This window comes from Pogona vitticeps, chromosome 4, assembly GCF_051106095.1.
Source record: "Pogona vitticeps strain Pit_001003342236 chromosome 4, PviZW2.1, whole genome shotgun sequence".
NCBI lineage: Eukaryota > Metazoa > Chordata > Lepidosauria > Squamata > Agamidae > Pogona > Pogona vitticeps.
In genome coordinates, this window is record NC_135786.1 from 53,232,944 (window position 1) to 53,259,033 (window position 26,090).

At 41.4% G+C, this 26,090-nt stretch overlaps 1 protein-coding gene across 11 annotated transcripts in view; it reads right to left on the reverse strand.

Annotated features, from left to right (window-relative positions):
- The window catches only part of ANKS1A (ankyrin repeat and sterile alpha motif domain containing 1A), a 186,585-nt gene that overhangs the window by 30,101 nt on the left and 130,394 nt on the right, over window positions 1-26,090 (reverse strand). For 9 of the 11 annotated variants that reach the window (XM_072997399.2, XM_072997403.2, XM_072997401.2 and 6 more), the window contains one exon: window positions 22,177-22,283. In XM_072997399.2, the coding sequence (XP_072853500.2) occupies window positions 22,177-22,283 (107 nt within the window). Of the gene's footprint in view, window positions 1-22,176; window positions 22,284-23,025; window positions 24,285-26,090 lie in introns of those variants that run through there. The other 2 variants (XM_078392699.1, XM_078392698.1) reach the window with 2 other exon arrangements.

The window sequence follows — 26,090 nt, forward strand, 5'->3', positions numbered from 1 at the left end:
AGAGCTTTCCTTGATGTTTTTCCTTGATGTTTTGCCTCAACTTTGTCAATAAAGCACAGTAATATTTTGCACTGATGGCTGAACCCTGTTGGAGGTAGTCCACCAGCAGAAATCCCTTCTTATCCCAAAAAACTGTTGCCATTTGCACCCACCTTTGCACTCGAAACTTCTTTGGCCTGGGGGAATCACTGTGCCTCCATTCCTTAGACTGTTCCCTTGTCTCAGGATCATAACAGTAGATCCATGTCTCATCACCAGTTATCAGTTTGCCCAGGAAATCTTGCAAAACGTTCCAAAACAGCCACCAATGACTCCACATGTTTCCTCTTTTGTTTGGTTGTCAAAAGCTTGGGGATCCACTTTGATGCCAGCTTTCTCATTTCCAAGTCGTTGTGGATAATGGCACCAACTCTCTCATGTGATATTCTCAGATATATAGCAATACTTTTGGCTGATATTCGGCAGTCCTCCATGATCATGTAATGGATGGCTTTCACATTTGCAGGCACAGAGACAGAAACAGGCCTTCCACTGAGTTTCTCACTTTCAATACTGAAATAGCCAGTTTAAAAATTGACAACCCAACGTTTAACTGTTGCATATGAAGGGCCACTGTCACCCATAGTTTGTGACATTTCATCATGGATCTGCTTTGCACCTTTCCCTTGGAGAAACAGGAACTTGATTATGTTCCTATGCTCTTCCACATTGAACTTTTCTGGAGGTGCTGCCATGTTCACTTTGGACTTCAACATGAAAGATAAGTTAAAATCATAGGTAGCTGATTTTTGCACCATTGAATACAGACAAATTGGCCAATACATCCTGCAATTTATAGCTTCCTAGCTCAATTATTTCTGGGAAAGGCTCAATACTTATCAGTACCCCCTCGTATCATGAAAAACAACTGGTTGTTCTGAAAGAAATGGGTGTGCCTCAGCACATGATTGTCCTGATGCACAGCTTGTATTATAGACAAGAAGCAACAGTTAGGACAGGATATGGAGACACAGAACGGTTTTCCAGAAGCAAAGATATCAGACCAGGGTGTATTTTATCTCTCTGTTGGTTCAATCTACTTGTATAACACATCATATGGAAACTGAATTAGATTCAGATGAAAGATGAGTCAAAACTTCTGGAAAAAGCTCAATCATTTAGGAAACGAAGATGATTTTCATTTGTAGGAGTATGTCCATGTAACAGAGTGCTTCCACGCATGGCTTAAGACGTTGGCTACAGTGGGGACAGCCTCCACGCCGTTAGGTGAAGGGAGTCTAAGTCTGGATGAAATGTCCTGCTGTGATGCAGGGTCAGCAAGTGAGGAATTGCTGGGAAACAGAAATGGTCCACTGTTCTCTGCTGCAGGGTGGAGAACCATGGCTGGCGGGGCCACTGCAGAGTGATCATGACAATGTCCATATTGTACTGGCAGACCTTGATGACTGACTTCTGGATGAGCGGAATCGGTGGAAACATGTACAGCAGGCCAGAGGACCAGCTGGTCATGAAAGTGTCCTCTCAGGACCAACGACAGATCCCTGCTCACGAGCAGTAACAACTGCACTTCATGTTGTCTGCCGAGGCAAACACATCGACGTGCCATCTGCCCCAACTACAGCAGAGAAGACGGAAGATCTTGTTGTCGAGTGTCCACTTGCGGCTGCCAGACTGGAGTCCGCTGAGATGATCTGCTAGGGCATTCACCTCTGACACCACATGGACTGCCACAGGGTAAATGTGGTGGGCGTAATACCACTCCTAGAGTTGGACGGCCATGAGTGTCCCCTTGTTTGTTGACAGAACATGACTGTCATGTTGTCTGAAGCCACCTGAACCACACAGCCTGCAATTAGCTGTTCAAAGGCTCGGAAAGCCTTGACAACTGCGAGCAGCTCCAGGAGATTGATATGAACCTTACTCGGGGACCATAGGCCATGAACAGTCATGTTTCCACAGTGCACGCCCCAGCCCGTTGGGCTGAAATCTGTGGTTAGTTGGATCGATGGAACAAGAAGGCCAAATGACCTCCCCACCAGGAGATTCGAGGGACATCCTCACCAGGTCAACTGGGACACCAGCTCGACAGTGACTTTGAATAACTTGGATGGGGGGGTCGACTACCGTGTTGAAGAGGGACAGGTACAATGCCTGCAAGGATCTCATTTTCAGGCAAGCATGCTGGACCACTGCCATGGTCAATGCCATGAGGCCGAACAGACGCTGAGTCCAATGGGCCGATACCAAGGCCCTGAGGAGAAAAAATTTACTATCCTGTCCTCTGGCAGGTAGGCTTGGCCTAGCAAGGAGTCGAGCATTGCCCCAATGTAAGACACTAATTGAGTAGACTGTAGGGTAGACTTCTCCAGGTTGGCTTGGAGATTGATAAAAGAGAGTCAATGCTGTGTCTCGCTTGGTCTGGGCTCGAGACAGCGCCACCAGCAGCCAATCGTCCAGGTAAGGGAATATAGTGCTGCCCTGCAGGTGGAAATGAGGTGCCATGGGACTAATCACTTTGTAAACACTCATGGGGTGGTTGAAAACCCAAAGGGAAGGGCCTTAAATTTATAGGTCACACCTTTGATAGAGAATCTGAGAAAGCAGTGATGATCCTTGCAGATGCTGATGTGAAAGTAGGCATCCTTGAGGTCTATGATTGTGAACCAATCATTTTGGCTGAGCATCTGGATGGTACCCTCGAGGGAGAGCATACGGAATTGCCGAGGAGTGATGAAAGAGTTGAGGTGATGGAGGTTTAAGATGGGGCGCAGACCCTCCTCCTTGTTCGGGATCGTGAAGTACTGGGAATAGAAAATGAGTGTTACATCCGGGTTGTGAACCTGCATTATGGCATCTTTGTGAAGTAAAGAACATACCTCATATTCCAAAAGAGGAGAGGGGTTCATGGTTTTGAGTAGCCCTGTCATGAGAAGAGCATTGAATTTGATGCCATAGCCGATGGCTATGATGGTGAACATTGAAAAAGGGGTCCAGATGAATAGAAGAATGGATGACTGCTGGTGGATGAAAAAGGTCAAAGGTTCTGTGAGGCCTTGCGATCCGGGCAACGTGCCTGTTGCTGGGGGCGCTGCCTACACAGCTGCTGGTGGAAGGGTCTAGGTGGAAGACCTGAAACCTGTGGTCTTTGCTGGTCTTGAGAGGGCCTAAAAGTGTATGGGTGGTGGCAGGCACTCTGAGGGCGATATTGCTGGCTGGTGTATGATCAATTTTCCTCAGCTTCAGCAAATTGTTGAGGATCTCGTACGTCTTCTCATCAAACAGGCCAAGCCCGTCAAACAGAAGGGCCTCAACCTAGCATCCTCCAAAATGCTAGCGGACCGCAGCCAGACATGGCGGTGCAAGGTGACTGCCATGGCTACCTGCTTTGAAGCAGCATCTACATTGTGCCGCACCACTGTACTGTACGCTCCTGACATGCTTCCTGGTGGCAAGTGAGACCCAGAGTTCGGATGTCCTCTGGAGCAGCCTCCAGGGCCAGCAGCACCTTGTTCCACAAATGGCAATTGTAATGTCCAATTTCCTTCCCTCCTTGTTATTTGGAGTCGTTGCAGAGTCGTTCCTCACCCTGTTTTGTGTGGCATCAACAACAAAGGAATTAGGCAAAGGATGTTTTGACAAGAACTCCGTGTTGAATTTCCACATTAAAAAGTATGGGAAGCAATAACTGAGTTGTTGGAATTGTATCTTTTTTATGTACTGCCCTGAGCATCTTTGCCTTTATTTTTTAATTGGCAGAATGATCTAAAAAATTCAGGGCACTGAAGTATAGGATGTTCACAAACAATGTGGAGTTCTGACAGTAATTTGACTAAATGTAATTTAGTGTCAAGTCAGATTTGCCTGCAGTGATCTTCATTACCAAGCTGGCTTGTTCTTCCCAACCCCCACTCTTGATTTACAAGAGTACAGGGTTGAACCACAGCAACCTTGGGTGCATTAGTGTGCTGAATAAATGCTTTAATTAATGCCTGCCCCATCCTATTTCAATTAAATGTGAAATTTTATGCTGACAGTAAAGATTTAAGACTACAGTATTTGTTTCATACCCAGAGAAAGTAAACAAAGATTTCATTTATAGAGGATCTGATTTTGTATTTCTAGCTTAACTAGCATATATCTTTTCCCTCTGGGAAGTATGTTATATCTTGCATATTATATCTACATCCAAAATTAGGGACAGACAAGCTTCCCACTTTCTATTATAAAGAAAAAATACACATAAACATTGAAGCTCCTTTTACCCTATTATGAAAATAAACTAGCACAGGCATGAGGGAAAGGGTTTACCCCCCATGCACTCTCATCTAGGTCACTGGTTCTTAACCTTGGGTTACTCAGGAGTTTTGGACTGCAACTCCCAGAAGCCTTCACCACCAGCTGTCCTGACTGGGGTTTCTGGGAGTTGCAGTTCAAAAGCATCCGAGTAACAAAGGTTAAGAACCACTGATCTAGGTCACATCCTACTCCAGCTGCTGCTTCCAATGATGTTGAGGCTGTAGAGGCATTCAATTAATCTTCACTATCATGTCTATTTTGTCCTTAAGATTAGGATTCATTGTCTTTAATTCCCACAGGTTCCTAGAGATGCAACATGATGCATCTGAGCACCACTTAAGCAATGTAAATATGCTAGCCAATTAGTCTATGGCATTCTTCATTCATATGTTTTCAGAAGTAACTTAATTTGTGTGGCCAACATTTGACCCTACACTGAATTTACACCAATGTTGACCTTTCTTAGGTCACATTCACTCATGACTTTAAATCATTTTCCTTCTCATAATCTCATGGCACAGCTATCTGATCGCTGAATAAAACACCCTAGATAACTTAGGGCCATATGTATTCTGTTTGTGGTGAGGAGTTTTGGCATGTGCAAATTAGCAATTAGGATTTTTTATCTCCAAAAACAGCCATCAACCCCACACTATATAATAAGCTGCCTTTAAGACTCAACTGTGTTTCATAAACAGTTTGAAATGGAGGCACCATACTTTATAATTTACTGACCAGACTCAAATCTCTGAGCATGCCAAAAAATTATATTTGCATGCCGTCCCATTTATTTTCACTTGAATTCTGTGAAAAAATTAGTATAAGAAATAAAGGTAAGTTTTAGCTCTGATCTGATATAGCAGAATGTTGGTTTGGACATGTCTCTGCATGCTGCTTTTACACATTTTTCATACTTTCTTTCATTCTGTGGTTTCTTTTTGCTATCCTAGCAAAAGAAAAATGTTAGTACTGAAATATAATGCACTATGCTTGAGCCATAATTATATATACTCTTTGACAGAGAAAACAGTGCTTCATTTACCGGTGTCCGGTTTCTTCATAAAGACACTTCTTAATGTTTAATGCTTATTTTATATCTCAGTCAAAGTAAATAATGATGCACACTGTGAGAATCTAGATGTCTACTCTTTGAAATAGTTTATTATGTGTTATGTGCTGTAAAGTTGATTCTGTCTTATGGTTATCCTTGTAGGACTTTCAAGGTATGCAAGATATCTAAAGGAGTAGTTTTACCAGCGCCATCCTCCCATCAGTGAGTCTCTGTAGCTGAATTCTAGTCTAACTTTCACACTTGTGAGACAGCTGCTTCTCTGAAATACTTTCACAGAAGTAGTCAATTTTTTGTGGATGTAGAAAGCATGTCTATATTTAATTCTCTTTAGTGCATGAGATCATAAGGCCAGTAATACAGTGGTGCCTCGCATACCGAACGCACCGTATAACGACGAATTCGCATAGCGATCCCTTCTCCGGGATCGCTAATGCGAAGGCATAGCATCCGTCCATATGGAGAAAACTCGCTTACCGAAGGGTGCCAGGAAGGAGCCGCCGCCGCCGCCGCCGCGAGAGTGATGCGGGGCCGCGCTGGCCGGGAAGAGGAAGGCAGGCTGCAAGGCAGGCAGGCGAAAGGAGGGAAGCCGCGCGTTCGCGCGTCCTCTTCCTCCTCGTCCTTCTGCCGTCCCAAGGGACCAAAACAGGCTGCAAGGCAGGCAGCCGAAGGGAGGGAAGCCACGCGTTCGCGCGTCCTCTCTCCCCCCCCCACTTTCCCTCTTCCTCCTCGTCCTTCTCCTGCCGCCCCGAGGGACCAAAACAGGCTGCAAGGCAGGCAGCCAAAGGGAGGGAAGCCACGCGTTCGCGCGTTCTCTTCCTCCTCGTCCTTCTCCTGCCGCCCCGAGGGACCAAAACAGGCTGCAAGGCAGGCACTTTCCCTCTTCTCCTCTTGCTGCCAACCCCCCAAACCTCCCAGAGTCGGGCGATCAGCTGTTTGGCGGTTCTAAAATGGCCGCCTGACGCCCGAAATGCCCGCATGCAGCATTTTCGCGCCCTCCCCTCGCTTACCGGGCGCGAAAATGGCTGCCGCTATGGAGGAAACTTCGCTGAACGGTAAGTTTAGGGCCAATTGGAACGCATTAAACGATGTTTAATGCGTTCCAATGGGCTTTTACATTCCGTTTAGCGACGATTTCACATAGCGAGGTTTAATCCGGAACGGATTAACCTCGCTATGCGGGGCACCACTGTAAATGTTTTCTGTCTTGTGTTTTTCTTAGTAGCTAGTTTAAGTGTTCTGGCCTCACAATGGAGATAAATGTTAATTCATTTTAAAAAGACATCAAAGTGTATGTATTAAGAACTTTGGAGAATATCAAATACATATCTCCACTATTCAAAATTAGTAATAGAGTTAGTCTATTTTTGCCCAGAGCAATTTACCTCTGCATTGGTACTACACTGTTACAAGTATAGTAGTGATAAAGTAAATTAGTCATGGTTGTCAAACATCAGTAAAATAAATGAGGGGTAAAAAAAGAACTGTCACTTTACTTGCATTCTTAATTCTTGTCAGCCCTGAAGCAGCTAATAAATCAAATGTAATTTGTTTTCAGCTGTTGACTTTGTTACACTCATTGCCCTTTATGTATTCAATTTCTCTAGTTCTAGAAACTAGCATTCATATTGGTCAGATGGGTCACTTGGGGAGGCAGGAAATCATACAAGCAAAGAAAAATATTACATTTTATGAATAGAGCAACAACCTTATAATTAAATTTTGATTCTTGAATTTGCTCACTAAAATTCAATGTCCACTGACAAATTCCACTGAGAATAAGGCAAATGAGGAATCCATGCTTAAATTGTCCTACTGGTACATGCAACTATAGTTGGTGCAAATCAGGTGGAATACAATGGAAAAGATAATACTGGCACAGACAGGAACCAAACTAGAAAGATTTGAAACCTCTCAGAAGAAATGGGGTGAGAGATGGGATGCCCAATACTTGAACTGGGGAGATTCAAAATCAAGTTCCCAATTATTGGCATGTCAAATAACTTCTGTAACCTCCAGTAATTTCCTATTTGCTGAGAAACCAACATCAAGTGCTAAATGCTCTTAACATCCTGAGTAAACTGGTTGGACTGTACAGAATGGAAAATGCTTGACCTTCGGGGATCTGTTCTGCTACTGCGAAGGAAAAACAGGCAAGTGCCTTATTCTGGACTGGATTGTCACCAGTATTCCTTCACAGATGTACAGTGTCTACATGAAGGTAAGCCATGTGCAGCCCAACATTTCCACATTTGCCCATTTTTAAAATGTTGCTAAAGTCCATGTGTACCCTCTATGGGATCAATTTTACTACGTCTCAAGGTTATTCCAGCTACTTCCACACACCTAAGTTCAATTCTGACAAATTATTATTATTGGCCAATAGGTCACAAGAAGGCTTTTTTGGTTTAAAAATGTTTGAAAGAAAGTGGGAGATAGGTTATAAGATAGGGTGCGATCCCCACAAAGTCCAGAAAAGGTGTGCTTGGCCTTTGGACTTTCACAAGTTGCTAAGCCTTTATCTAAATCAGGAGAAGTAATGGTACCAATCTATCTATTTATTTTTAATTATAGAGTTTTCTGCTCCAGGACTGAATTTTTGGAAAATCCTGGGCAGTTGTCACCACCCCAGTTTGGGGTTTCAAGGTACTGGGGCCCTTTACCGAATTATGCAGAGGGACCAAGAAGTTAAGACTGGAAATAGAGCTGCCCCTGCCCCATGTTGGCAGCCATACCCAACTAGCAAGTTTTATGATGTTTACTGGAATAAAGAAAAAAAAACATAGCAAAACAGGTTGTTGCCAAGAGAAAATAATAATTTGGGGGTTATCAAAATGTGGACATATATAACAAAACAGGAAAGTAAGATCGCCAAGATTATGTGTTACCCTGATTTAAGGGAATAAGCTTCCAACCTGCCTCAGCAAGCCACAGGCTTTTCCTTTAGCTCATGCTTCAAGCTCCCAGGGGACGGACGGACGTCCATCCATCCATGACACACTGACCAGAATTCTATTACTTACACATGCCAGGGTAAGTCAAACAACATTAAGACACAATCACAAAAGAAAATACAACATTCCTTATATAGTTTCTGAAAGGCTGGATGTTTCATCCTTCTAGAAAATGAATGAAAATTAGGGCACTCTAGGCATCTACATGCTAGAGAGAGCAGCAAAATACTATTAAAAATCTCAAATTACTTTTACCTCAAAATCCCCTATTTTATACAGTCAACCCTCGATTTACGAACGGCCCTAGTTATGAACATTTCAACTTACGAACCACTCTGATAGGAAAAGTTCGCCTTGACTTGCGAACTTTGCTTCGAGTTACGAATGGAAAGGTCTACTGCAGTGGCCCACAGAACGGACCATTCTGGCTGGTTCACTGGCTGGTGGAGGGAGGGAAGAAGAGGAGGAACCTTGCGGTTGCCCTCAGGGTTAAGGAGTCTCCCCCCCCCTCCGTGGCCTTACTCTCTGTTGTTGTTTCTTTCAGGCCGAGACGACGAGGGTGAAGGGACATGTGGGGAGTGCAGTGGTTGTTGTGGTTGGCGCGTGCGGTGGGGAGATTGTTTCTGTGTTTGGTTGGCCGGGAAGGAGGGAACGGGCGGAGGTGGAACCGAAGTGGCTCGTTCGCTGGCTGGTAGCCCTCGGGGTTAAGGAGTCTCTCCGTCCATCTCATCCTATTCTCTCCACCATAATAAGATGCAAAAAACCGAGGCAGGCAGCGCCTCACCCGCCCCTTCTCTCCTCTCCCGGGAGCTGGGAGTGCACCATGTGAGAGGTTTGGTCAGCCAGGAAGGAGAGAACGGGTGGAGGTGGAACCAAAGTGGCTTGCCATGTGAATCCAAGTCCGCACCATCGAACCCAGACCATCTGGCAGCGCCTTTTCTACTGGGCAAGCAGGTGAGACGGCCATGACACTCCCTCTCTGAACTTTCTTTTCTGACTACGGCTTTTCTGATGACTTGCAGGAAATAGGTGACGTGCACAAGACAACTGTTACTGACATGGAACTGAGTAGGCTGCAGATGAACATTGCTGCCCTGCAAAAGATGAGATTGCTGGACTCAGGTTCTGTCAAAGAAAAAAAGTTTCTCATTCTTCTGGAAGGGAAAACCATTGAATGAGACCAGGGAATATGGTGTTGGCTTTGCAGTTAAGAAATACTCTGCTGAGATCCATTGTTCCACCTACTGCGGGGAGTGAAAGAATTCTCTACAGCTCCACTCATCAGCAGGACTGGTTACCATCATTAGTGCATATGCACCAATACAGTGGTGCCCTGCTTGACAACGATAATCCATTCCAGCAAAATCGCTGTTAAGCGAAATCATCGTCAAGTGAAAAAAACCCATTGGAATGCACTGAAAACTGGTCAATGCGTTCCAATGGGGAAATACCTCATCATCCAGCGAAGATTGCCCATAGAGAACCGCCGATCAGCTGTTTAAAATCGCTGTCTTCCGAAGCAGGGGGTCGGGAAAACAGCCATTTTGCAAAGGGAGGGAAGCCATTTTGCGGAGCTGGAAAAATTGTCATTTAGTGAACAAACAGTTCGCGAAACAGGCTCCTAATCGACGTCAAGCAAAAAAAACCCCATCAGAACCATCGTTTTGCAATCGCAAAAAACTCATTGTAAAGTGATTTTGACGTCATGTGGGGTAAGTGTCAAGCAGGGCACCACTGTACTGTCGTCTACAACAGAAGGCAAAGACAATTTCTATGACGATCTGGCAGGTATTATAAAAAAAATCCCCAAGAGAGAGCCGCTGTTCATTCTCGGAAACTGATCACAATTCTTGGCCCAGTTGTCTAGGCTGTTTTGGCATTGGGAAGATGAACAAAAATGGCCAACGCTTGCTGGAGTTTTGCTGTTATTATGGTCTTTGTGTCAGCAACACATTCTTTAATACGAGCTTCAACACAGAGTCTTTTAGAGGCATCTAAAATTGAAGCATTGGCATCAGCTCGATTTGATCCTCATTAGACACTCACTAGACGGGACGTGGTGGTGCTGCGAGTTAAACCGCAGAAGCCTCTGTGCTGCAAGATCAGAAGACCAGCAGTCATAAGATCGAATCCACGCAACAGAGTGAGCTCCCATCACTTGTCCCAGCTCCTGCCAACCTAGCAGTTCGAAAGCATGTAAATGTGAGTAGATAAATAGGTACCACCATGGTGGGAAGGCAACGGCGTTCTGTGTCTAGTCGTGCTGGCCATGGATAAATGCTGGCTCTACAGCTTGGAGACAAGGATGAGCACCACGCCCTGGAGTTGGACATGACTGGTGTCTGGAGACTGTCTTGTTTGGTGGTAGTTACTGTTGGTTGTACTGTTTTCTGGTTTTGGATTAGATTGTCATTCTCTTGCCTTGCTTCTCCTTTTTGAGGAAAGCAAAAGTTTTTGTCACACACTCCTGTGGTTGTTACATGTATATGGGGCCCACAACAGATTGTTGGTACTATAAAGCATTTCTGGTCAGGTTTTTAACCACTCTGTTCTTAGCCTCCCAGACGTACCCCCTTTCAGTCAGTCAGCATTTGGCAGCTCCAGAGTAATGATGTTCAGTTCTCAACAACCCCCACACCCAATTTAGACTACATAAAGCCCCGTCCTTTTTATTTCTGCAAGCTCTGGAGCAGACCTGGGCAAAGTGTGGCCCTCCAAATGTTGCTGAACTGCAAATCCGAACACTCCTCACTGTGTGGGCTAGGCCCAACTCTCGGCTGTGTGGGCTAGACTCAACTCTCCTCACTATTGGCTGTATGGGCTAGGAATTATGGGAGTTGCAGTTCAACAACATCTGGAGGGCCACATTTTGCCCACCCCTGCTCTGGAGTAATGTGGACCCTGCTGTCTAAACTTAAGCATGGACACTCAGTTGAAGATTGGTTTTTATGTATCATCTGATATATATAACATTAGCTTTGCCTCAGGACTATATTATTTGTTGAAACTGACAACTGTTGCCATGCTGCTTTATACATTTTTCCTAGTTAATAAATTAGTTTAAAAAGCAAAAAGAAAAAGAAAGAAGTGTGCTGCTTATATACCGCCCTGTAGCACCTAAAGCACTCTCTGGGCAATTTACAAGTTAATTATGCAGGCTACACATTGCCCCCTCCCCAGCAAGCTGGGTACTCATTTTACCAACCTCGGAAGATTAGAGGGTTGAGTCAACCTTGAACCAGTTACCCCAGGATAGAACCCCAGGTCATGAGCACAGTTTTGGCTGCAGTACAGCAGTTTAACCGCTGCGCCACAAGGCATATTTTGTGGAAAACTTTGGTTGTTCTCTCACGTACTATGCAACTAACTACATCATTTATCCACAGCATGCATTCTGTGTCTAAATAATCAGCTATGCCACACTGGTGGCTATTCCCTTTCAAGCCATAACTACTTTTTAAATGAGATTTCAATGAGATATTTAGCTAAAGGCTTTTGAAATGAGTTAAATCCAATCAGTCTGGCCATCCATCATATTCACTGACAACTTTTAGAAAGTTTTGTGAATGCTGAAATGTTATTACAAAAAAAATCCATAATGATTCTTCTTTGATATACATGTTTACCTACAAATTTAAGCAACAACAAAAAAGTTTTTCTGCAGCTTCTGCCAGTTTGTTAGACTACCTTCTCTGGAGAATAGATTTGGAACTGGTTTGCAACACTTTTAAGAAATATGAGTGTACAGTGGTGCCTCGCTTAGCGACGTTAATTCGTTCCGTAAAAATCGCTTCAGAATGAAAACGTCACTATGCGATATTAAAAAGCCCATAGAAACACACTGAAACTACTTCAGTGCATTCCTATGGGCTTAAAACTCACAGTTGAGCAAAGATCCTCCATAGCGCCACCATTTTCAGTGCCTCTAAAGCAAGGAATCCGTCCCTAAACACTGCGGGCGGCCATGTTTTTTCCCTGGCAGCCATTTTGAAACCGCCGATCAGCTGTGCGAAAATGGGGGCTTTCATGCTATCATCGCAAAGCGAAATTTCCCCATAGATAACATTGCAAAGCGATCGCTTTTGCAATCGTGAAAACAGCGTCGCTAAGCGATTTCGTCGCTAAACGGAGCTATCGCTAAGCGAGGCACCACTGTATTCTGTTCTGTTGTCTAGAATAGACATTAGTTTGGTGGCCTGTTAGTATCTAAAAGTTCAATTGACAATATCTGTCCCCTCCCTAGATTAATCACTAATCAGGATTTAATTAGAAATATACTGAATATTGTGCATCAATCCTTTTTGAATAGCCAGTTGCCCATGGATGAATAAAGGTTCAAAGCTGTATATTTGCCCCAAGCCAGTACTGCATGCCATGTAGGTCACCCAATTTTTTTAAAGTGGAGCTATCTCTCACTTTCAACTATAATTCAATTTGAAAATAAAAGGGGAAACCAGTGAACACATTGTATAGTATTGGTCAGCCATCTAGCAAGACAAAGAGAAGAAATACAGCATCTAGGAAGCAGAGCTAGGGCCAATGCTAAATAAATCAGTAGCAGTCCAGCTTCTATTTCAGGAAGAAACTGCTTCCAATTTGAAGGAGGTAAACATGGGAAAAAGCAATCTTAAGCTTTTACTTTTATATAACTCTCCTAGGGACAACTTATTAAATGGGCCCAGGGGATGCAAGTGCATTTATACTTCCCAAGTAAATATATGTTACAGTAGTTCTAAGACAAGGCAAATAAAGGACCTAGCCATGCCAGTTAATATCCTCAGTGCACTTTATTTAAAATGAATTCAAAACCCTAGCTTTAGTGTTAATTTTATTTCAAATGGAATCGTAGGACAATAGTGCATTCAATGTCAGTTGATGAAAAGAGTACACTTATCATTGTTACTCAATATAGTCACCAAAATTTACATTATAGGAGGACCCCCATATCCATTGAATCAGTATCCATGATTTTAGCTGTCTGCTATTACTGCTGCTGCAACCCAGCCCTCATGTGTATGCACACTTTCGTTCTCCTCTAGCCCTTCTCCTGCCTCTTACTCTCTGTGGTTGCTTCTACTGCAACCCAGCCTGCAGTGTGCACTTCCTGCCTCCTTCTGCCCTCCCCACAATTCTCACTGTCTATGGTCACAGCTGTTGTTTGCTGCTATCTGCAGTTTCACACATCTCGGGGGGGGGGGAGGTTTGCAGCTTATCCTCTGTGGATACAGGACTCCTACCGCACATCCTGTCCTTCTTCCAAAGACCTTGTTATGCTTGTTCCTACTTTATGCTCACAACAACTTTGTGAAGTAGGATTAGGTAATTTAGTTTACCATCTTGTGAAAGTCTGAGACAAATAACATGCTTAGTCAATCATATTAAGATACCTACCCCATGTTCTCTTTTTAGTGGCTTTCAAACAACATAGAGAGAAAGTGTAAGTGGAAACTGACATACAGATTGTTTTAAACACATGACATATTGATACAGGAACATATTTGCTCTAATTTGTTAAAAAACATTTTTAAAATATTTGAGAGACTTAACAGGAACAGTTAGGCATCCTTCAGTCTCGAAAGACTATGGTAGCGTGCTCTGTATGGAGGACTTGGAACAGCGTCTAGTGTGGCTGAGGAGGCCAATTCGAGAGTGACAACAGGAACAACATTTCACATATTCCAGCAACCAACCACAAGCATATGCTTTGATAATCATAGAATCCTGTAGCTGATAGAGTATTACACAAATTGATTCACAATTTGCAAATATTTTCCTTGTACTGATATTTGCAGAAAACCTTTAGCTTACAGTTGGAAAACTGAGTCCAACTTGCCCAGGGTCATCTGCTGTATCTACAGCATCAATGTACCTGCTTCACCATATTATCAAAGGAAATTTTAATCTTTATCCACCTTCTCTTCATTCCTTAGTTTGTTACATGACTGCAAATATTAATGCATAGAGTATTAGTTATCCCATTCATTCCAAAACAAAACTCACACAGGAAAGATTTTATTCCTCCAAAAACCTAGACAGACCTCTAATAGGGCAAAATATTTTCAATAGATGTTCAACATCAGATTCAGAAAATACAAAAGCATGGACATGTGATGTAAAATAGTCAACACTGCTTACTACCTAAAATAAGATTAATTTAAGAGAAGCCAAACACAATATGCTTTTAGTACATATAAGGCACAAGACCAGCGGGAATATGCAAAATTAACAGAGCTGCAGCTAGGTATTTTGGCACTTGTGAAAATTGGCCCCATCAACTCTCCCCTCAGCTCTGAGGCATGGGTGAAAGCATCCCATGAAAAAGTAGGAGAAAGTGCTGTGTGCTCCCAAAAGACAAATTTTATGTTGGGGGGTGGGAAGCATAGCAAATGGGGCTGGGATGTATTGGTATTTACTTTCCTAACACTCGCCAGGAGATTCATCTCTAAGTTTTGGTGACCTCTGAATGTTGATGCCCTATGGCAAAGCCCAATTTGCTCCAACCTAGTTACAGCCTGGGAATTAGCACGCACATGCTCAATTAAGTCAAAGGGAGCTTTAACTCACATGTGATATCTTTTACTGGGATGGCAAGCCCAATTGGCCAAGGCTTCTGTATTCATGGAAGAAACTCTACACACTTGAGCTGGTTCCCTTCAAACTGAACAATCACATATTGGTTGGGGCATGTTGCCAGTGAATGCAGCAACTTGATCTGGATATTCCTGGTGTCCCTTCATATATTTGGCAAGAAATGTGTGAACAGAACTTTTAGTTTAACTAAAGGTCCGATGTAATGGGCATTTGTCCCCAATTTGGTTTGCTGTGGGGATGGGCTGGTTCATTCCTTTTCCCAGTGACTAAATTATGTATGGGCCACCAGAAACCACCCTGTCCCTGATCCATAGCTACCTGCACCTTTTGTGGTCCCTCACAAGAGCTACTGGTTTGTTTGTTTTTGTTTGTTTGTTTTGATGGTGGTAGGATCATTTTGGTTCAGTTCTGGCACCAAAATGGAACCACAAAATGTGATTCCGAGGATCAAGCCAAACTGCATGGGTTAAGTTATCCTTTTGCTTAAGCCACTTGGTGGTATCAGAAACTGAAAACGTCCTCCCACTCCCTCGAGGGGGCGCGCGAGGAGACAAGGATTTTTTTAAAAAGCCTCAATGCAGTGCTGATACTATATTACAATTTTAAAAACCCTGAAAGCTTTATCTCTCTCTTTCTGGCCACAAGACAGCGAGAGGAAGCTTTCAGTTTCCCATGCACATGAAGCCCCTGAAACAAAACAGGATAGGAAGGAACAAGGAGGGTTTTTAAATCACATTTTTCTTTCCCAAAGGAAGGAAGAGCTAAATAGTGTCAGTGTGGTTGATCCTTGCATGTGGATGCAATAATTGCCCCAAATGACATACAGTACTGCAATTCAAAGTGACCCTATTAAGCATAATCTAGGTTTTGATAATTTGACTTTCTAGCTACACTCTAAGATTTTAAAAACATTTTGTAGTATTTAGCCATGCCCAAGCCAAAGCATAATGAATAAATTTTAATTTATTTATTTATTGGACTTATATAGCGCCCCATAGCGCTACAAGCACTCTCCGGGCGGTTTACAATTATACAGGCTACACATTGCCCCCCAGCAAGCTGGGTACTCATTTTACCGCCCTCGGAAGGATGGAAGGCTGAGTCAAACTTGAGCCGGCTACCTGGGATTTGAACCCCAGGTCGTGAGCACAGTTTTAGCTGCAGTACAGCGTTTTAACCACTGCGCCATTTTTTAACCATTGTTTTTATATGTTAATAATTTAAACTGCCTATTATTCTTCACTTTGAGAATCCTGGTAAGCAGAAAAGTGACAAATACTTCAAAGCATTGTGGTCGTAATTGACCAGATAGGCAGGATATTAAACAAACAAACAAACAAGCAAGCAAACAAATGGTCAATTGCAATAAATACATGAACAGGAGAAAGATGTGTGACCCAAGTTTTGTTTCTTCATAATCTATCTGGAGAAACAACTGTAATCTTTTATTTTATCTGCAACCTTTCCCTTGGGGTTCTGTCATGACTGGAACCAAAGAAGCTGATAACAATTGCTGTGGGTGCACAGAGGAGCCCTATTCGGAGAGAGACAGAGTCACACAGGGAACCTTGGCTGTAATTGTCAAAACCTCTTCAAGGGCCAGCGTATGTAAAATTCTTTCCAGTAAACTAAATGGGCATTTCCTTTTTTGAAAACATACAGAGATTCTAAGCAGTAACTTGCAACTGGCTAACTCCTTTCAGTTTACATGGTGTTCTTATTCTACACTACTTAAAATCTAATTTTCAAAGGCTCATTTTTAGATGTCAGCAGTACGGTTGATTGCATATTTATGGACTAGCATGGAATGCAAGTAACAAAGAGCACACAGACCTAAGGAAGTCCTCTAAACATCCCTGCCCACAGGAACTCCTGACTTTAAATGAAATCGAAACCAATCAGATGTATGCACATCTTTCTAAACATCAGCTGATCATTTGGAAAAAAAGTGACAGCTAACCAATATTCATTGGAATAGTACTTCATATAGAAAGAGAAAGTTCAGCAATAAATAGTGCAGTAAACAATGCAATAAAATGCGCATCTAAAGAGGCAAATGTGCTCCAACTTAAAAATTTTTTTTAAAGGACTATAAATAAACACAATTTCTTCTTTTTATATATAAATCTTCAACGACACTCAGAAACTTGAGAATCTAATCCCAGAAGAAATGCTATATAGTAGGAAAATAGAAAAAGGAAACTGGACAGTTTGACTGGTGCAGATTTAAAGATCTAGATTCCCTTCTTATTAGAGTAAATTCAGGGCCATACCTATTAGGGAGAACATTTTTGTGACTACACTGAGCAATAAAATCTAATTTGCATACAGACAAATTTGATTCAAGAAATCAATGTAATTAAAGGCATGTTGTATGCTTCCATTTAATATTCTGAAGCTTGTGTACAAAAACAAGGTATCAAATTCACTTCTGGGCCTTCAAATAAACTTCATCATTCTCACACTAATTTATTCTCCTGAAGTACTCAGACGATCTGGATTATGAGGTAAGAGTAAGAAACAAGAGACTGGGGAAGATCTGACTGTGATTTCATTTGCTCCCATGCTTTTCATAAATAGTAGATGATGATAGCAAAAATAATCTTAGATGTTATAATCATAGGACATTTCTGACTCTGTAGGTATGGGTTGGAAGTAATTTCACCATTGGAGAAGGTTACACACACACACACACACACACACACACACACACACACACACACACACACACACACACACACACACACACACACACACACACACACACACACACACACACACACCCCACATGTGGTAGAACGCACTCTAAAACATTTTTTATCTTTCCTGTCTTCTCTTCCATTAGAAAACTACAATGGGCATGTTATGGTAGGGACCATATACTGTCATTAATGGAGTGTGTGACAGCTGCAAATCAACAGTAGGTTGGGCATAATTTAAGGAGCTGCTAATTCTGCTAATAGCCTTTCTGTTTCCTAGAAAATATATACACATGTGTCAAATTAAGAAAGCTGCAATAAAAGAAAGCTTTAAGTACAATATTTTGAAAACAGTTCTGGAGAATGACAAGTCAAGAAAAAAGAATCCATGGTGTCTTGTCTTCAACAAGCTTTTTGGCCTTACTATGTACTGGACAAACTCAGTTCATTTTCACTTCTCAAGAGGACAACTGGATGCAAACCATTTTTGATCAAAGAACATATGATTCTCATACAATTCATCTATTTTGTTTTCCCAACCAAAACAAACACAAATTAGCAAATTTAACCCATGAGATACAAGAGCAGAAAATGTTTTACAAAAAGAGTGTTTCTATCCTGTACTGCTTTTTTCCTCAGGTAAACAGTTTGTACTTTACTAGCAGCACAGCAGCATCCTGAACCCTCTTCCATGTGCCACTCATAAGGCTTCATTTTGGAGTTACAATAGCATTATCAGTATCAGCTGATACTGTTGTAAATTGTGATATTACCTGCCAAAATGTCCTGCCACCTCGTCACAGCCTATGATCTGTCTCAGGACCCAAATCAGCATAAACTTAAGATAGGCACATAGTTCAGGCTGCCCAACACTGTCTTATGGTACATTGCCACCCCCCCTCTATTAACAGAAGAGAGGATCAAAAATGCTTCCCAAGCTGTAGAATGACCCAGTTGAAAGGAAAGGATTGGATAAAAGTACTGCACCTGTCCCTCATTATAAAATTTGCAAACCTGATTTGCATGGTTTATTAAAGTTTATTAAAAGAAAGCATAGAAAGGAAATCAAGGGAACAAAAACACACACAGCAAAATGATTACATACCCTTTCCCAAGTATCTTGTCCCATTTATGAACTACTGATGTAGTTGGAGATTTTGGAGTATTAAGAACAACCTATTTTGTGTAATGCTACCCAGAATTTAACACAGAATGAGTTAGTTCTAGTACAACATCCCAACTTAATGTTGGCTATTGTAGACCAACATTCTGCATGTTTTGCTAGCTTGTATGTCAGTGAGATTTAATGCAACTCTTGATTTGAACCAATCTGTTAGACACACACAGGTTCACAACATCTATTGTTCAGTTTTGGGGAGGGGGGAATTAAATTGTTCTGGCAAAATATGTGATGAAGAAACATATCCTTCTAGACTATTCTATCTCAACTGGTTTCAGGAGACAATCTATCTGAACCTTTTGGAAAATCTATTAACTAGAAAAACTTTGGCTTATCTGTCATATTTTGATTATTATAGTGACAAACAAATAAATAATAAATAAATAAAGATAATTTCTGGAAACTACATGATTTCTGGAATAGATCAGATATAAGGTATTTCACCCTTATAAGCATTGCTGTGAAATTGAAAAGCAACTGGTTGCATGAACAACTATAGAAGAGGTACACTTTGTTACAATTTATTGTTCTAAGTAAAATAAATGGCGAAGGAAATGCACAAAGGACATTTTGCTGGATGAAAAAAGCTGAGGATGCACCACAACAGCATTGTTTACAGTTGCCATATCCAAATTCAATAGTTACAACAACATCAAATCTCCTGTACATGAGGAACAAGAATAAAGTGTATTTTCATTCATACACATGGGTCAAGATAGCCACCCATGTGACTGAACAACAGTTCACAACCAAATCTCTAACAAGAGATGTACTATTTCCCACTACTATTTCTAGTGTCATCTAACACACTCAAATAACCCTTGTAACTTATGGAGAGATCACTTTTTTAAAAGTACAAACTTTAAGTATGTTCTTCTTCCTGCAATCAAAAGTAGTTGTAGTTTTTGTACATCTTACAAAACAAAAAGGAAGATATTTGTGTAGCAGAAACTCATCTTCCCTGTCATGGCCAAAGTACAGCAAAGTCTCTGTATACAACTTATTACTTTGGAGCTGTCCAAGGTATTGAAAGTAATTATGGAAATGAAAAAGGCTTAGGAAAGATGTCCCTGTTCTGTATTCTGAAATTCATTCTTCTACCAGAAAAAGCTAATCAGAAATTAGTCACATAAGTGCATGGTTCTGAAAGTATGCTTCAGGAACAAAATGAATTCCTGACTTCCATTCTTATACAACCCTACACCAGAATCCAGTGCAAGCAATAGACAGCAATCTTCCCTTTCCCACTCTAGCTCCTCAATATGCACCCAAAATCTATTCCAGAGAAGTAGAGAACTCTCTGGAGCTGGTTTCAGGTAGCTCTGAGTGCTCTGGGGTGGAAGGAAAAGAAGTTTCATTACACTGGAGTTATAGTCCAGAGCTACATTGGATTTAGGTCTTCAGTGCAACTACTAATTTGAAAATCTACTCTTTGGCTATATAGTTAGGATAAGAAAATATATGAACAACTTAAGTTTTTCATCTCCTGCTTCAAATAACATCTTAGAAAGGAAAAGGTCAAGGCACACATTCCTTGGAGCAGTGTTTAACATAAATAAGACATTATAGACATTATAGATTTACATATGCAAAATGAGACATGCCACTTAACTGGCAAAATGGAAAGTATTAAACTGTGTTACTGTGGGTAGTGTAACTGTGGGTAGTGTAACTGTGGGTACAACTTGGCATGCTCTCTTTATTAAAATTAATCTATTTAAATTTTCCAGAATTTGTTACCTCATTAATGTGACTCCACAGTATTATTTTACATGAGGTAACTATGAAGATGGTAGAGGCAGTTCCAAAATCCTGTCTTTCAGGCATTACACTGAGGCAAGAGGGAATCACACAATTCAATTGCACAAGTGGTTGCATGATCCCCACTGTGAATATAAAATTGCAACAATTGCACAATATGTACTTTGTGGATAGCACTTCTGGCTTAGTGCTATTCCAGCTTTTGTTACACCTACATAGCTATGGAACAAGATTTCAGCCTATGGAGAACAACAGTAAGAGTTTACAGTTTGTCACTACTGCTCTAAAACAGTAGTTTAAGATGACAGCTATTCTTTTTAGTGATTAACATAAAAACAGATTAAAGGGTAGACATGCTGTTGCCATTTCAGAACACTTTTATTGCTTTGTGTAAATCAAATTTTACATGTGCTTAGCAAGGCAAATTTAACCTTGTCTATCTTGAAACTGCATGTTTGTGGACTTTCCTATAAAATCTGCTGATAGAGGAGCAGTTCAAAAGACTCTGCATCCACCTTGAGAAAAATGAAGGTTAACTAAAGTCTACTGTACAAAACGATTTGCAAATGTACATTTCACACCCTAAACTGTAACAGCTCACTGACCAATCAATCTGCTGAACTCTTGCTTTGTCCCTAAACCTACCTATCAAATGAAATTGGGCAGGCTGTTACTCAGACTCAGCTAAAATATCCCCATAAACATCGATTCTTGCTCAGTACCAATGAATGACAGAGCATAATTTATTTAATTGCTGACAAGGACAATCAGTGCTCAGTAGCACTGACTGTATAATGCTGTGCTTTAAGAGACTAGGTGACATGAATATAAAAGCTAGCACATTACTCTTATTGTTACTCTTGACTAGAATGGTCAAAGCATATTCTCTCCAAAATGTCCTGCTCTTAGAAACAGGCACTGCACTAGACATAGTGGTGAAAGAGTTATTTTTAAATGGAAAAATAGTGATCTATATTAAAGTAATGAGATTTGCTACTGTGGTAGTTAGTACAGAATGCTCTTGTTACCAAGATAGCAAATTTCCAAGAATTTTCTGGTAACAAGATACATCTTCATGCACCATCATGCTGATGACATAAACTCTGATCTGTGCAAAATTAAATGCAAAAAAAAAATGCCAAAAACATGAAACAGTGCTCAAGGATGTCAAGCATGTACTCAAGGAGTACAATGTGAATAAAATAAATTCAAAAATTATCCTGTCTGTCATTTTTACCTGATATTAACAATTATACTCTCTAAAATAGTTTAATCCACTCTTTCATAAATGTCGGTACAACTCCAGTTTTAATCTCATCTAAAAGAGTCATCTCAATGTCTTCTATATAAGTCTGGGATTTTTATAAATTCACAAGAGAAGCAAACTTTAAAAAGGATATTAAATTGTGTTCACTGTCTGTAATTACTGAGAGAATCAGTTGCTTAACTAGATCTAGTAGCATTACACAAACTGTTTTATGTGAGAACTAAATAGAGCAAAGAAACAAAATCTCCTGGACAATCTATCTGTGGTATGCTGTATTTTGTGAGTCAGAATGTATTTTTCCAAAAATTGTTTTACAATTCCCAGAAAAATCTTTAACAGATTCCTACACAAGTACTTACCAAGAAGCGGACATCATCAAAGCCATTGAGAAGCAGTTTACTCTCATACTGCTGTAAGCCGATGGACTCCAGCCACTCCCCAACACTCTGTTCCAGCATCCGTGAACCTGACGAGAGAGGAATCGGCAGACGCTTGAAAAAGGAAAACCCATTAAGGCGGTAGCAGCGGCACTCTGAGGAAGACAGGTGGCATTGCCACATCATAGTCATTACCAGAAAGAAGCCAAAGCAGGGCCGGAGTACAACTATTAGCTGACAGACAGCTCTTCTTCCGCACACAAACCAAGAACAATCAAGCTTCTGTTCCTGTTCAGACTAGTGTGTTAATTGGTCTTCCAACTATACACATGAAAATTCTGAATCCAAGCTGTTCAGAACCATTCCTGGGACCAGGCATGACATGCATCATGATCTCCTGGATCAAGTGTGTTCCTTGCCAGACATAAGCAGCCCAGGCCTCACAAGAATTGTGGTCAGCTCCTTGTTTCATCTGAGGGGACTGCAAACTTTCCAAGGCATCATTCCAAGCCAGAGCTACAGGCATGAGAGACAGAAAGGGCCAGCTCACAAATACACACAGCCCAGCAGACGCTTGCATCCATGCAACTTCAGATGCATTACCTTGTAAAACAGGCCAGTAAGGAAGGCTGTTAGCACTGGAGGTGCAAAGCAGTTAGAGAGAAAATACATCTTCATGCAGCTGAGAGAGACAAACAGACACGATGGGTGTTCAGAAAAGCAGCAGCAGCCAGATTAGTGAACAGCTGTCCAAAGGAAGACATGCAAGACAATAAAAAAAGAAAAAAAGAAACAAACACACAAACTGCAGTAGAAGAATAAAGATTATACTTTTTTTCCCCCAACAGTCCCGAAACAGGCAAACCATGGTTAGGGCTTTTCTTTGTTATTTTATTACAAGAAGCTGAGGCATGAGTGACAATAAGCCTAGGCTTAAAAGTCCTGCTGCTGTCATTTTACCACCTATCCAGATACTTAGCATCCTGACAGCTTGCATTAACTGAACTGGGCTGGGAACCAGTGCCAATATCTAGACTGGAACAAACAAGTGCACAAGAGCATCCAGTTGGAGCAAAAAAGTAAGTAGTCAGCTCAATTCCCACCCAACACGGCTGTTTCTGACAGTCCTTTGTTGACTTGTGTTAATCAGTCCTTCATGTTCTTCCACTAAAGCCAAGTAATACCTTCGCATTCCTTACTCAGATAATAAGCAGCTTTCAGAACAAAGCATTTCAACTCTCCGGTGTAAGAGAAAGACAACAAATAAGACAAATATGCCCCCTCCCCCCCTCTCTGCTGCAGATAGGGTTAGATATGTCCTGGCACCTCCTTTCAGCCGGTTATTCAGAAAGAAATTCCTCAAGGGCCCTTTAGAAGCTATATAAAGTAGCTCTTCTTTCCTCAGCACTTAGGAGGAGAGTCTAGGAACTTGCTACTTTCCTTGTGCGGAACTGGAGATACTTGATGTAGCAAGGAAAAGTTCAGACCCAACGTCCTTGCAGTCCTCAGAGGAATTGCTATGCAAGTCACGCAGTATTTTCTCAGCCTTCCCAGCATGTCCGTCTTTGAAGGGCATTTGCAAAATACTGAGTAAGACAGAAGGGTTGCAGCCTTTGAACCCTGTGGTTATCTGAAGTTCTACACATGCTAAACTAAACCCCGCCCCTCCTTTTCTGGAATGCCTACACAATGCAACGCTGGTTATCTGAACAATTAGAGGCAAGAAATCCTGCTGCACTGGCTTGGAGAAAAGATCCTCTGTTGAGTAAGTCAGTGTTAATGAGTGCTCGGGAGCCGGCCAGCCTTCTTAGTGCATACTGCAGCACCAGGGATGCAGCACTCACAGAAGATTTCCTCCTCCCTTTTTGAACAAAGCCTGGGCAAAGGGACAGAATTTATCGCCACAGTTCAAGAAGCAGGCTCTTGCTTGGTTGGAGGGTCTTCCATTGTCCAGGGCAATTTTACTTCCATTCCATAAGCAGGCAGGGAGACCCTGTTCTTTTCTCAGGCAAGTGTGCGTCCCTTTCAGAGGGCTGCTGCAGACTGCTTTGTCTAAAGGCAGCAAGCCTCACACTTGCTGCGTCTCTTCCTCTCTCACTGGCTGTTCCCTCCCCCTTCCTCATGCTCACACCCCTTCCAGCAGAAGCAATGATCAGATTTCAGAACAGAAACTGGTAGACAGGAATACAATAGCAGCTTCATAATATCCATGTTAAAATTAAAATTACTATTTGACATGTTCTCGTTTTAAACTGAGACAATTTGCTAGGATTAATTTATTAGGAGTGAACCAAGGAGACCTTAAAATGCTGAAAGGTAAGTGCAGTTAAAAGGCAGGGAGAGTAATCAAAAACAAAAGTATGCTTTTTTCCCCTCACTGAAAGTATGCATTTATTTGCCTGCAACCTTTACTGTGTCTGGGAATGTTTAAGATGCGTTGCTTATAACCAATCCAATAAGATCACAATAATGAAAATGATGGCAGTCTTTGAGAAACTAGGAAGAAACTCACCTTATCACTATTGTTATTTAAACCTACCAGAATTATTTGGCAACAGCAATGTACAAAACCATGCACATTTTGTGTATCAATATTATGAAACCAGAGAGCAACAGCTGTAATACTTCCAAAAGTACTAAGCAGCAATGTGTAGGAAGTAAGGAAAAAATAATTCACATCTAAAAACCACTGTCATTCACAGGATTCTTTAAATGTGGATAAAGCTAGCTACTAGGAGAGGAACAAATAAGCCAAGATTTTAAAGTACTAGTGATAGTCTTTATCTTGCTCAATCACTGTTCAAAACCAAAATGATAATTACCTAATCTTACTGCAATCAAAGTATTGAAAAGTGCACTTGTACACCAGCTTTCTCCAACATACTTTACACCATTATACTGATGTCAAAATATCAGAGATATAAATATGATGCAATGTCCATATAGTCACAATACATGTATTCCATCTGTAGTACACTGTTAACAGCAACTACTGCCAACTGCCAGGCAGCACAACGGCTCTGTACAGAGGATGTGAAACTACGGACAACTCACTCAGGCAATACCAAAACATTCTGCCTACCAAGAAGTCAACTGTGTCACTTCAATCCTACGCCTCTCTGGTTTGGCAGCAGTTTTTAATGACAGAGTTGCATCTGGCTGGTTGCACAGCAAAATGACCTTGACAAGCACAGGTCAGGATGCTATTATAACTGCACTACTGTGGGCTAATCTCTGTGTTTGAGCAAGTCTGTGTGTTTTGGGCTGTGCATCATTAGGGTTATAATAACAATACCTCATTTTCTCTGGCATATGTGAATATGACGTAAAGTGCAAGTATCTTTATCCTTGCTTGTTACTTGAAAACAAAGAACACAAGCAAGCAGAGGTGCTAAAGTGAAAGCAATTCAGCCACAGCTACAAAGAGGCTAGATCCACAAAACAGTACATAAATTAATTAGACTTAATCTGTACCAAAGCAATAACATTGCCACAGTTTGCCAGTTCTTAAGAAGACAGTTATTAACCTAAAACAGTAAACCAGTCAGCATGTTTGGAATTTAAAATGATGAAAGGCATGCAGCTTATAATGAACATATTCTCAGAAAAAGGAAAACCTTTAAAACGTATAATATTTAAGTACATATAGAAATAACTTACAGACTACCACAAATTATCTGTAATGTAAGCTTGCTGATGCTGCATAGGTTACCCCTTCTTTTCTAACTTGGGTAAAAAACTGATATACTGTATGATATCACAATAAAAGCAGCATACAATCTGTGTTCACCAGAACTATCATGTTCTAGAAAATTGTAAGACAGCAAAGATCAGTTTCTGTCACAAACCAAATTTGCCTCAGTGCTTTAGTTTTTCAAACAGAAAGAAGTGTGAAT